A 14,906-nucleotide genomic window follows, 5' to 3' on the forward strand; every position below is an offset into this window, starting at 1 on the left:
CGTACAGACGTAGAGAACCTTAAAGGTCACTCTTGGCCCGGGCCCGGACGGCGGACGCACCTGCCTTCTTCTCCGGACCTCCGGATACTACGACATCTGGTTGCGGCTGCCTTATTTTTCCGCATGAAGCTGGGAATCCGGATTTACATGAGCGGACCGCCGCAATCTGTTTATGCAAAGTTTTTTCCCATTACATTGTCCGAGCTTCCTGCACCGTCTTATCTTTTTCCCAGATGCCATCACCAAGCCACCAAGATTACTGCTTGACTGTCGACGCAATGCCCGTGGAACTGACCGTCTCTACCCACTGTCAACCCTCAACTTTGGCGAAAATTGCATATCTCGAGCAAGCTACAGCGATGTTGCTGCCTGTGATGGCTTGCGTTGCTGGCGGTATCTCGCCTGTGGCGAGAATGATGTCCAAGTTGTCACCTGGATGAGCGTCAGCGCAGCGGAGCGGGCATCTTGCGAACTGCTGCTGCTCGCATGCCCGGCGTCATTGATTCTTGAATCATGTAGGTATCACGGGCATGAGCCTCTCTGTTGGGCAGAGGCAAGAAAGCACCGGCTCTTCCACTGCAGACACGAAAACTTTAAGATCCAGCTCTTCGAGCCACATTGCACCTTTTGGTTTTTCCAAAAATACCCAACAGACTTGACCATCCTTGTGAAAGGTCTTTGCTTCTTTCAGTCCGCTACCATCAACAGTTAGTGCGAGAAAACTACCAGTTCAAACAAGCTCTTTTACACATCAACATCATGGACGGAGAAACCCAATCAAACAGACCCGAACAAGCTCCTCTGGAGCGCTTCCCACCAGAAGTTGCCGAGATGAACTCCAAGTACCACATGGACGTAAGTGTTGCGAGAACTCCTACTCTTGTCTGTCTTGATGTTATGGTTCTCGGCTCTGGCGAACATGGCTAACGAATTCTGTTCCTGATATAGGGCTCAACCACCATTGAAACCCGCCAAATCTCGGGGGTTGGCGTTTCCTTTGGCCCTGGCATGGAGGTTCTCAAGGTTGCCCCAAAGATGACCGGTTTTCCTTCTTGTAAAGCGGAATGCAAGAAGGTTAATCTGTACTGGGACTGGCAGTGGTCCAAGCACACCATCAGATTGGACCAGGATCCGTCACGTCTCCTGACGATCCATACCCTGTTCCTGTCTGGTAAGATCCAAGTCCGCGGCAAGCCGGTCGCTACCAATTACATCTCTTCCGGGCCTGGTGACGGGACACTTGAGCTCTTGAACCTTTTACCAAGCGTCACCAAGGAAGAGATCAAGGAGCAAATACCTCAAGCTCTTTTGAAGGGTGCGAAGTGGTCTACAAAGCACCCGAAGTGCACAGACGGCAGTGCTCTGAGAACCGTACTCTCGCTAACAACGCAGTTTGGTCCCCTCAAAGATCAATTTTTTGAGCCTTTGCCAACGATGATACGGGTAACAGCCTTGTTTCAAAATGAGGATGACGCCAGGAGAGCTGTCGAGGTTCTCAATCAGTCACCACTGCCGTTCGACCCGCAGCAAATGCTGATAGCTAGACTGGAGTATCAAATGGAGTTCAAGGGTCCAAAAGAATGGGTTGAGAACATTCCTGGACAGCTTCTCAGCAAAGCTTCCATTTCCAGGAACATCCATCAGATAAAGCTTGCCCTATCACCCGACGTTGAACAACGCTTCAGCCTGAGCGGAGAAACCCGTGAAGTGCTCGTCGAGGCAATGGAGTGGGTACGCAAGCTCCCCGTCTCCGGCCAAATCCACGAGGACAAGTCAAGCTCCCGGGACTTTACCACAACAGACGAGTGCTGTGTCATATGTGGTGATACGGCAGAGTCACCCGTGATCACTCAGTGTAAACACGTTTACTGTGGTGACTGCTTCGACAACCTTTGCTTCAGCACCTTTTCAATCGGAAGCTGGCGAAATAAGGCCATCTGTCAGGCGCCCAAACCATCGGGCACCTCGACAGCACTTGACAACTCCATCTGTGGCTGCACTTTCACTCTCCCAGAGCTCCAGGAATTGCTCAACCCCAGTACCTTCGAACGCCTCCTCATTGCGTCCTTCAAATCCTACGTCCACCGCCATCCAGACAAGCTGCAAAATTGTCCCACTACCAACTGCGATTACATCTACTTTGTCACGGAGCCCTACGACCAACCCGATCGGCACAGCGACGATCCCGCCACAGCACCGCACATCACCTGCCTCCATTGCCTCGCCAACATCTGCACACGCTGCCAGGAAGGCCACGCAGCCAGAGGCATGACCTGCCTCGAGTTCCAAGATCACCTAGCGCATGGGGCACACTCGATAGCCCTCGCCAAAGCAGAGCAGGGCATCAAGGACTGCCCAAAATGCACGACGTTCCTTGTCAAAGTTGACGGGTGTAACCACGTCACTTGTCCTGTATGCAATACCCACCTGTGCTGGAAGTGCTTGGAGATGTTTAGAGGTGAAGCTGCCGAGGATCGCGCGTATAGGCATTTGGAAGAGGTGCATGACGGGATCTATGATGATCTTCCCGATGAGGAAGATGAGGAAGACTATGATGATCTTCCCGATGAGGAAGATGAGGAAGACTATGATGATCTTCCCGATGAGGAAGATGAGGAAGATCTCGGTGATGATGATGATGATGATGATGATGATGATGATGATGATGATGATGATGACGACGACTGGGAGCAAAATAATGGGTTTGGAGATCCGGAGGTTATTTGCATACTGGCACATCTAGTCGGACGTGTGCATCGACAAGATGAAGAGCTACGCAGAATCATGGAAAATTTTGCTGATCCGGATTTCGAGGAGGGACAGGGCGAACGAGCGGATACTGGACAAGAGGATAACGGGGATGATGGTGAGGGTGCGGGTGTGAACAGAGAGGATGCCGCTAACCATGGCATTGAGATTGAAGACGACCAAGTAGGTCTTCGGATTCAGGGGGCTCCAGAAGCACAAGATCAAGAGGTGAGTTTAGAGAGGGTGGTTTGGCGAGAAGATGGGCGAATGAACGAGCGAGCGCAACCTCATCAGCGGAGGGATTGGGAAGAGGCTGATGTCATTGTCCATGATATTTCGTACAACTTTGGCTTTTACGTTTGGCTTTTTTTCTTTCTTCCCTTGTGTCGCATGATTTTCGCGGTTTTTGTGGTCTTTCCCCTGCTGTTTTTGGGCGCGATTAACGGGGTTGGAGAACAATGATTACATTCAGAGAGCAGGATGGATAAGGCGATACGATGATGCACGGACAGAATGAGATTCATCTACTCGCGGGAGTTTGAAACTAGTAGTTTCCCGAGCAGTGACCAGATTTCAAATATATTTTCACTATTGAACGCAGCTGTAGGCCACGGTGGCCTGTCAGGGACAACTGAGTGCGTGCGAAGCAGACGAAGTCGGTAACGGATGATCGGATACCGTATTCACAACACATATAGGCCCCTTTTGGCAGGTAATTAATGGCACTCAAATATTCGCAACGCCCTTCCGAATAATGACATTGGAAATGGCGATACACGGCCGGATCACAGCTGCGAAAACGATTTTTGGCTCATCGAGCTGCCGCTGCCGCTGCCGCTGCGGCCGCGGATCCAGAAGCCCACGATGTCACCGACTACACCCCAACTCCGATTCGCTTTCAAAACCCGTCTCCGCAATGCTTTGCACATCCGTAGCCATTTTTCCAACTGCAGTAACAAGCCCTCACGATTATTGTAATTGCATTTTAGTTCCTATGCGGTTATTAATAGCTGAGTGTCCACCACACCACTTCTTTCTCTCAACCCAACGTCCGTCTGTCCGTTACAAGCGTGCCCAAGACCAGCGCCACACGATGCCGGCCGGGGTTTATTAGCATAATACAAACGCTAATCATCCAACAATAAGCAACTGTGATATTATGGGTAATAATCGATATGGGGTTCAACGTAGCTTGATTGTATATGTCTATATCAGACTGGCTCTACAGACTCGAAGCTCTAGCATCTAAATAAATTCCGCATATCCCAGCCCAATTAGGTACGTACACGCCTAATAAATCACCTAGCCTCTAATATACCCCCTTAAATCTAATATACAAACTACGCCAAATCTACCCAAATATACCCTAAAATGCCCTAGAATCCTTCCAAAACTAGTTGGAAATAATATTATTTCCAAATTACTTCCTCGTCATAATAGCTTTCAAACTTTTACTTATAAGAGTTTTACTTTATTATTTATAATTACACTTACTAATTCGTTACCCGAATCTTCCTCTATGAAGTCCTTTATACCCTTTAGGCGGCCTATAATAATATTTCTACTACTAAATTCTCGTAAATAAATTTATAGCCGCTATAACTCTACGAATCCTAGTTATTCTATAGATTTTAAATATATTATAGGAAGGAGGCTCTTTATAAGGCTATTCGTAATCTATTCTTTAGTAGGTATATAGACTATATTTACTAATTTCTTCTCCTATGCTTACTTTAATTAGTATTTATATATATTAACGTACTTAAGCTTAATTACGAACCGAACTCCCTTCTTTACGACAAATTGTATTGTTTATTTATTATTATTACTTATAAGCGTAGCCTCTTAATTTTCGAATTTTAGACTAAGTTTGTTAAAAAAATAGTAAATGTAAAGAGCCTCTTTAATTCCTTAATTAAAGGATAATAGCTCGGCCTTTATAGATAAGGTTGTAATTATATTTTATTTATTAGTTTGCTAATTAATTATAGCGCTTAAGGATTTAAATATAAACGTTTATAAATTTTTTCAATTAAAAAGATTATTTATAAATAAGGAATTAATTATAATATAAAAATCCCAACAGTCTTTGCTACCTAATTAAAAGACGTAGTCTTAAATTGTAAGAAGGTAGAATAGTACACGATCTGTAGCCGTATAATATATTAAAATAGGATTTAAATTAAATTAAATAAATTTAGAAATTGGGAATACTACGTTTAGTTGTAATGTAATAGCGATATAGAGAATTAAACCGATTTTGATTTAATATGTGTAAATGTTATATAAAACTACGCTATCTCAGTAAAGTAAAAGTTCTTCTTTAATTATAAATATAGAATATAACTTTTTAATACGCTTAACCTTTTCTGTAATCTTCTAAATATAATCGTATTATAATAATTAAATTGATTTCTTCTTTCGGTTTCGAATAATTTCGATGCTTAAAAACTATTTTAATAGCTCTTTACCCGTTAATTGATATTTCCTTTCTATAGCGGCTACTACCTCCTTAATTATAGTAATCTCTTTATTGCGATATTTATAAATATTAATAATATTATTAATATAAAAGAAGAAAAATATATTATCTTTAATTAAAATACTAAACTCTATAGGGAGAGGGTTTATATATATATAGTTACGAAAGTCTTAATAAATTCCTATTATTAGAGAAAGGGAGATTTATATAAATTATATAACGTATGTAGTAATTAAAATATTTAACTTTTCTTAATATATTTAGGGGGAACCTTTATAAATATTACTTGATTAAATATAACGTTAATAAAAGCGTTTTTTAAGTTGTATTAAATTAAATCAAAGTTAAAGTAGGCAATTATAATTATTAAAATATAAAACGACCCAATTATTAAAATCGTTGTATATATTTTATATATGCTATCTTTAAATTATTAATCCTTACATATAATTAAACGTATTTTATTCTTCAAAAACCGGCCGTTTTAGTCGAATTTATAAATGTATATTTATATCGAACCGAATATTTCGTTGTTTCTCACCTCCTTAATACTAACCCATTTCTAAAATTTCTTATTTTTATACTTATCCAAATATTCTTTTTCTATATCCTTAAAAAATTCCCCAAAGGAGTAAGAATTGAAATTATTATAATATTTTAGAAAGGGTAGAAAATTAATTTAATAAAGGGTCTTTAATGTACCCTTTATTCTATAGTAATTAATAATCTCCCTTATTATTTTTAATTTAAGATTATAGCCGGGATCGATATTAATACCCTTCTCTCTTATTAGTTCCAAAAAGGCGTAATTTATAACCTTATTTCCTTAGAAGCTTATAGATTAATTACCTTTTATAAATAAGAATAATGCGGCCTAATAAAGGTATTAATTTATAATTAGTTATAATTTTTTATTCGAACGAAAGAAATTAATTATTAGAAATGCGGCTAGATTATTAAAAGGAGTAGGGAAGTAGCCTTCTTCTTTATCCTTCGAATTCAAGACCGTACTTTAAAAATCCGATAGTAATTATACGAGCGGCAATAGTAAGGGCTTTAAACCCTACTGTTATATTTCTAATACCTATAAGACCTCTAAAGATCTAGATTATATCTATATTTCTAAAAACCCTAATTCCTCCTTTTCCCTTAATATATTCTCGGTCTCAGTAGGAAAATTTTAAATAATAGGGCTAAAAATTCTTTTATTTATAGCGGGTATAACTTTAACCTATAGGACGCCTATTTGCGTGATATTTATTTAATAAAAATCCTTTAATTATATAATTAATTCTTTAAAGGAAATATTAAAGGTATTATAAATTTTTTTAACGTTACTACTAGGGAAAACCTCGTCTTTATTAAATATGACGTTTCGTATAATAATAATAAAATTAATATAAGGAATCCACATCCTATATATATTTATTAATTAGTATCCAATTAAATAGCTAACCTAATTATAATTTTCAAATTTTATTAACTTATTCTATTCTTTTATAATTTCTATTATAAACGTAAAGGCTTTACAACTGTATATTTTAAAGTATATAATAATAGGAGAGGAGTTTAATAGAAGAATAATGTTAGGATCGTGGAGGAAGGTAGGTTGAGGTGCCTACGGATAGCGTAAGTACGTAGGGGACGTTAAGGTAGGGGGAGGACCAAAAATATATTAATAGTTAACCCCAATAGTTTTGGAAGCGAATTCAACTAGCTATTTATATTATTGTAAACTTTATTCTATAGTAGCTGAATCTACGACAGCTCCGAACCGTTCCAATACTATATTGCGGCGCTATACTATATAAATATTAGCATTCTTTAATATTAGTACGGGTTTAGTACCTAATAAATCCCTAACGACTTAATATAATCTCCCCTCCCCTAGGTTTTTATTTTAAAAACTTATAAATACGTTTTATCGGTAATTTCCTTACCAATATTCCTCCCTACAATTCCTCCGTAATCCACTTCTATAACCGAATATACTATTACTAAAATACCGCCCTCTCTATCTTTTTTTAACTCCCTACCGGTATTAATCCGCTACTTAATACTTATTAATTCTATTTTTCCGCTAGCTTCGACCGTTTTTTATTTACCATCTATTATTTCCTTATTTTCTACTAGCCGCCGTCCTAAATTTAAATTAACTACCTTCTATTTTATTATATTTTACCCCTCAATTACCGTTCTAACGCTTATTGGCCGTTTTTTTATTCTCAATTATCCTTTCCGCCTTTCCTCTATTCCCTTTTACTACCTTCTCTTACCGCCTTTCTTATAATGTATTATTTAAAATTAACCTATTTAAAAAAATTTCAATAATATCCGTACTTTTATACCTCGATTATTTACTACGATTCTATTCTATTTTATATTCCTAATTCTAATTATAAGAACCTTTCCTCCCTCCTTTTTCCTCTTTCTCCTCTTCTTCCTCCTTCTTTCGTTCAATTTATATATTTATTTATATTATTATTATAATTACCTTCCTAAGCCACGCCGATTAATATACCCTTTATAATTTAGCCCTCCTTATTAAGCCCAATCGTCTTTAATTTTAATAAATATTTCTCCTTTCCGCCACGTTTTTTTTATATTAACCGTTTAATAGCGCTATTTACAATCCGCTTTATACCGTCTTTACCTAGGAAGCTACGAACGCTATTACTAATTTACCCCCCAATATTACCAGCGCTACTATAATCCTAGCCGTAGGCTACTTCGTTTATACTTAATAAAATTTATTAAATTCCTATTCTTTTTTTATTAATGTTAATATTAATAATAAAAAATTTCTAAATAATAATACGTATTCAGTATATCCTGAAACTCTAAATTAGCGCCTTTATAATTTCCTTCCGGTCTTTTACAATTATATAATCGTATTCTAAAAGAATATAATTGCCGGTTATATAGGAAATATAAATAACGTTGCGCCTACCTTTACTATCACCTTCCGCAATTCCGCCAATATTTTAATAATTAGAATTTATATCCTTTACAAACGCTTTTATATTTTTCTTCTAATACCTTCCGAATTTTATAACCGCCGCCTTTATAAGTAGATAAAGCGCTATAATTTCTATTATTTTACCAACGGTCGCCCTACTAGTTAAATTACCCTTATTATTATTTATATTTTTAATAACGAGTAATTTAATACTATAATTCCCACTTTCCTAATAATTCTTACTACCCCTATAGGTATAATCGGTTTAACGGATATTTTTTAAGTTATAAATTCGGTATACATCGATATTCATTGTTTATTATCTATCGAAGCGTTCCCTTAGCCTTACGATAGGAATACGCTAGTATTAGCAGCTAATAATACAATAATAAACGAAAGTAAAATTTGAATTTAAATTATTTGTTAATAGGCGCGGCGGTCGCGCACGAGAGTTTAGTTCTTGAGAAAATAAATTCGATTCCTATATTAACGTGTAATTTAAATTCGGATTTAAAATTTAAATTAGGCGGTTATTACAATACTTAACCTTCTATTTCTATAATTTCCTAATCTTACTTTATTAGTAATATTATTATTTAGGGGGAGGAATATTGGCCTAATAAATAGTCGATAATTAGAAACTGGCGCACTATTACATTTCTTAGCTCGGCGTCCTCTATAATTCTTTAATTAACTACTCCTCCTTGTATTTATACACTATCGCCCGCATTCTTAATATAATTCCCCTAATTTTAATTTAATATATTATATATTATAATCGTCTATTATTTTATATATTATAATTGTCTAATACTTTAGGTACATTATAATTACTAATACTCTATAATTACTAATAAGTTATAGTCGCTAATTATTTTAATTTTTATTATTAACTTATTTAATTTATTTTTATTAATTTAATTACCGGGCCCCCTTAGGCTTTTCTCTTTTATAATTCCTTCGCTTTGTATTCTTTTAATAGTTTTGGACAATTTAAATCCTTTTATAATACTTATTCGTTATCGTCATCCTAATACCCCTTCTATTTTATTTAATATTACCGATTCGTTCCCGACCTTCTGTCATGCGTGGCCAGGGATAGGTACGAGTGCAAGGACTATACTACCCTAATGGCTAACTTGGACTAAAGACAAGAAGTTAAGGAAAGAAGGAAACCCCAAAAGGGAAGGCTAGATGGGAAGGACTAGGTTTTATACCCTGAACTCTGGGAGGGAGCCAGGCCAAGCCCAGAACCTGAACCATCTGAACCAAACCCGTGAATGGAAGCCACCCGTGAATGGAATCCATGACGACTGGTGGTGCCAGCCGTCACACCTTCGATATTTTATAATCGTTTCTACTTTATACTATACGAAATTATCCTCGACATCTATTCCTTTTCTTCATAACGTTACTATTAATTTTCTCTAAAATTTTAATAATAGCAGCTCGTCCCCTAATTAATTTTGTAACCCTTTCGGTAGCCGCCGTAGGGAGTACGTTTCCGCAACCCCGATTTAAATTAGTTAGATTACGTAAATAATAATTGCAGAATGATTCGGACGGCAATTTATCAATAATAGTATAAAAATAATTATTATAAATTTATTGTACTATTACTAATTTTTCGGCTTAATTTACCTATTCTAAATTATGAAAGATCTATAAATATAATTCTAAATTCTAATTTTATCGCTCCGTTTATTTGTCCGTTTACGGGTACTAAATAGTATTTAAACGGCGTTAAATATTGAATAATTTATAATAGGTTTTTTAAAAGTTGTTTATAAAAAGGTTCTTTCTATTAGATATAATAGAATTTAAGAGCCCGAATGGCTAGAATATAATTTATTAAAATGGGTATACGAATTGCTATATAGTAATTATTTTTTATATTGGAATATAGAGTACAAACTTAATAAAGCAGTCGCTAATAATTAGGACGGCGTTATAAGTATAATTAGATATAAGGTCGTAAAATTTAAATAGGCCTATAATAAAATTATAAAGAATATTTTGCTATAGTACTATTAGGATAGGTAACGATACGAAGAGCCTATATAATTTATAATTTTAAAGTTTAGTTTTTTAATATATTAGATATTAATAGACGTAGTCCTCTGTATTAGCGGCGATAGTAAATTAATAATAGTATTAAATAATCTTCTTAAGCGTTTTCCGTTATTTTAAGTATCTAATTATAATATTATTATAATAAATATAAAAGAATTCCGATTATATACTCTCCGGTATATAAATTTAATAATAATAATGTAGTATTCTATTTTTTCCTATCTTCGAATTCTTTATTTTCCGCCCTCTCTTTAATTCTTTCTATACTTCTTCCGATATAAAAGAATCTATTCTTTACGCTTCTATTAATTATTAATTTAATAGAGGAAATTACTTACCCTCCTTTTATACCCTTATAATTACTACATATGCTCCTATATAATTAACGACGACGTTATTTACCCCTCCTCTACAACTTATAATAATTTTGTCCGTAAATTGTATTCTCTTCTTCAGTATCCCTTCGTCTCTATTTAAATTTTTATACTCCCCTAATAATTCCCTATTTTTATTAATACTACATTTCTTATACTCCCCTTCTCAATTATCGTCTTCTTAATTTAATCCTTAAACCGATTTATTTTCTCCCCTATCTTCACACTATTTTTTCCTCTCTATTACTACCCTCTATATTTCTTAATTATTTAATAATGTTCTTTTTATATTATTATCCAGTATAGCCCCGTCCTATATTACTTTTCCTTTTTTTTCACCTTCCCTAATAACCTATATTAGAAGACAATTTTCTTCAATTATTTCAATAATTTTGTATAATTATAATTTCTATAATAATCCGTCCGTTAAATTAAATTTCCCTACTTAATATTCGATATTGAAAATATATATTACTAATTCTAATACTTACTAATTTTACTATACGCTAACTCTATTTTTACTTCTAAAATACTAAAAGTTTAAATAATCTGTAATAATAAGGAAAGGTTAATTAATATAGAATAAATATTATTTCTATATTTTTAGAGCGCCTATAATTATTAATAATTCGCTGTCGCTAATACTATAGTACGTTTCTTCCGGGGATTTCTTACGAGAAAAGAATATAATAGGGTATTAACGCGTTTTATACAATTGCGTTAATATTATATTGATTACAAAATCGGACGTATTTATTTCTATTTAAATTAGTAAGGAAGGATTAAAATACTATAATATTAACATTTCTTAAAATGGTTATTTTAATTCTTCGAATACTATTTTAACCGGTTCTAATAATTCGAATAGTTTCTATTTCTCTCGCTTTAATAAATCTATTAACGGAGCTATAATTTTAGAATAGGACGTTATAAACTATCAATAAAACCCTATAAACCTTAAAAATTTTTAAATATTATAAATACTTTTTAGGGCTTCCTAATCCGTAATTACTATAACCCTTTCTAAATTTATTAAAATACTTTCAAGCGAAATTATATAATTTAAAAACGAAACCCTCTTAATATAAAATTCGTATTTATTTAAACTAACGTACAAATTATATTCGTATAAACGTTAGAGAACCTTTTTAATATATTTATAATAGTCTTCTTTATTTTTCCTATAGATTATAATATTATTAAAGTAAACGATATAAATAGTATTAATTAGGCACGCTAACGTATTATTAATATACGCTTAAAAAATAGTAAGAATATCAATTAATCCTATTAATATAATTAAAAATTTATAGTGCCTATATATTATATAAAATATGATCTTCTCCTTATTTCCTTACTTAATCCGAATATAATAATATACGTCCTTTAAATTCAATTTTATAAAAAAAATTTATTAATAATAACCGATTTAAAAGTTTTTAAATAAGAGGCATATTATATAGTTCTTCTTCGTTACCTTATTAAATATACGGTAGTTAATATATAACTTTAATTTACCTCCCTTCTTCGGAATAAAAATAATAAAAGCCCCTACTAGGCTAATAAATAGACGAATCTATCCTTTATATAACGCTTTCGCTAATTACTCCTAGAATATTTTTAATTCTTTAATATTAAACGTATAAATAGGGCCCTAGGGAGCGGAGTTTCCTTCGATTAAATTAATATAATATTTAAAATAATTGTATTATAGTAAGGGTATAACTAATGCTTTGAATATTTATTGAACTTCTTTATACTCCGGAGGGATTATTAGTTTAACGGCGATCGTTTCCTGTTCCTTAAATTTAGCGATGGGTAGTTTCGGAATTATTAATTCCGATAAAGGTTTTAACGGTGGGTAAATTCCGTTTAATATAATCTTAAACATTTAAAAAAGTATATCTAGGAATATATTAAAGGATATAGGAGTAAGTATATTAGAAAGAGTATTAGGGGGATTTAGAATATTTAGTGGGGTTGAAAATTTATACGTAAGGATAGGGGAATTTCGAAAAGAATAGTTGAATATAGTAGAGGGTTAAAATTATTAATAAATTTTAATACTTCTTTCGGGTTTAAAATAGGAATTAAATTTTATTACGGGCCGTAGAAAAATACTATAACTTCGTAGATATCTTTAGTCGGTTCTTTATTCGTTTTTAAATCTTATATTTTAATCTGAAACCGAAACCTCTTCGGACGCTAATTGATTTTAAAATTATATTTATATAATTAAAAATAATTGAGGATAACGTTCATACTAGGGGAATTAATAATTATGAATATAATTTTTTTTTTCATTTAATATTATAGGAATCGCGTATTTTAATAAAATAAATAATCGAATCATATATAGGAACGAGTTGAAGAGAAAAATTAATAAAATAGTAGTTTACCGGTTCTATTTTAACGTCCGACGGAAATAAATACTTTCTAATAAAGTTTAGTTCTGCGTTAAAATTTATTAAATTATAAGTTTTCTATTAGTTTTTATATATTTTTATTAATAATTTTGTATTTAAATATAATTATAATATATTTACGCTTCCTTAGGCCGAAGTAGTCGTTGTCCTTACTAGTACTACCGGTTTAGTATTTACGCTTTAAATTAGGGTATTACGGGGAATAGGGTATTAATACGAGTAATAATTTGGTTTACTGTAATTATAATAAATATATTTAATATAGAAAAACACTAAATATTTAAATTTATTATATTCGTAGTAAGTATTACGCGGTTTTATTGCCTAGTATTAACCGTACGTATATTTAGATTAATTATAATAATAATAAATAATATTAGGATTGGTAGAAACTGTAGAGAGAGGACGAGAAAAACTATTAGGACTAAGACTGAATATAGAAATAGAAATAGGAAGAAGAATTAAAAAAAGAGAGGGAAAAAATAAGTAGGGACGTAATACTTAAGGGTACTAATACTATATCGCTGACTTTAAAATTTTTAAACTTTTTAATTGCTTTGTATACGCTACTATTTTAATTAGTATATTAATACCGTTCTGTTACGAACTTTAAGCGAAGGACACGGGCCAACCAAGCCATCGGTACACAGCAGCCACGTGAAGGCTGGGCAGTGTAACCATGACAGGGAAGGAAGGCTCATAGACAGACACAGGCTCATGAAGGTGAGCCAGGCTCACAGAGATGAGCCAGCCCATGGTCAATGAGCCGGACAACTGTAACTAGAGGCACGAGAGTATAAGAGGACGACTGGAGAACTCAGATTGTCAGATAGTTCGACAGTAGTCAATAGACCATTATCACCAGAGACACGTATAACGATACTTGTTGTGAACCCTTTGGCTTCACCGAACTGCACTTGATAGTCTTTACCTTCAGCTATCCCACTTAGGCAGATCAAGTCTGCCGTTCGTCACACGTTCGCTGATAAAACGTTATTATATAAATGAGGACGTAAGCGGTTAATTTATTATAGAATATACGAATATTCCGGTTATTCGTAGAATAAATTAAATTTTTTAATATAGAAGCAATTATAAAATATACGAACGGTCTCGGTAGTATTTTATTATATACGTTTAAAATTAGTAAGGGCGGAATATTTGATAATTTAAATATTATTACTATATTCCTTCTTTAGAAAAGTATATAAGTCTTTTTAAATAAGAGTGTTACGGATAAGGTTATAATTAATTTTCTTTTCAAGGGTTATAATATATTTAATTTATACGTTTTTAAAATTATTTTTAATACAATTAACGATGAAAGAAAGAGGACTCTAGGGGTATTTAGAATAATAATTATTAATATTAAAAATAAAGCTACGTAATTAAAAGGAGCTTTTACTAGTAAATTTAAAAATATTAAATTTAGGACAATATTTAAATAAAATAATAAATTAATTTAGTTAAATAAATATAAAAATAATTGGTATTATAATTTAAGGAATAATAATAAAAGTAGGAAAGGTCGAGAAGTACGTTTAATTATAGAAAAAATAATCTTAATAGTAGAATCCGAAGGGGATAAAAGAGTAATTACCGAATTAATTTTATTCTAATAAATTTATAAAATTATTCTAATCGTATAGAAATATATAAGATAGGAAGTAAGTTAAAAATAATTTAATAGCCGCTACGTAGGATTCGAAGAATTTTTATTTTTATACTATAGTATCGTTTGTTAAATAATAGAAAAAATTATATAAAACGTACGAGGGGGTAAAGGAATAATCGCTATCCGAACTATCGTCGTTTATTTCTTTAACGGTCGGCTAACGATATTA

The 14,906-nt window shown here is 33.4% G+C and overlaps 1 protein-coding gene across 1 annotated transcript; it reads left to right on the forward strand.

Moving 5' to 3' along the window:
- Window positions 1-437: 437 nt before the first annotated feature.
- Window positions 438-6,979, forward strand: B0H65DRAFT_555319 (uncharacterized protein; the record flags this gene model as incomplete). The annotated part of the gene is given in 8 exon segments (XM_062830021.1): window positions 438-855; window positions 949-1,023; window positions 1,036-1,074; window positions 1,099-1,171; window positions 1,184-1,266; window positions 1,276-3,086; window positions 4,950-4,965; window positions 6,926-6,979. Coding segments are annotated over 8 exon segments (2,247 nt in total). The 5' UTR covers window positions 438-759.
- Window positions 6,980-14,906: the final 7,927 nt, after the last annotated feature.

Source organism: Neurospora tetraspora (genome assembly GCF_033439725.1).
Source record: "Neurospora tetraspora strain CBS 560.94 chromosome Unknown B0H65scaffold_1, whole genome shotgun sequence".
NCBI lineage: Eukaryota > Fungi > Ascomycota > Sordariomycetes > Sordariales > Sordariaceae > Neurospora > Neurospora tetraspora.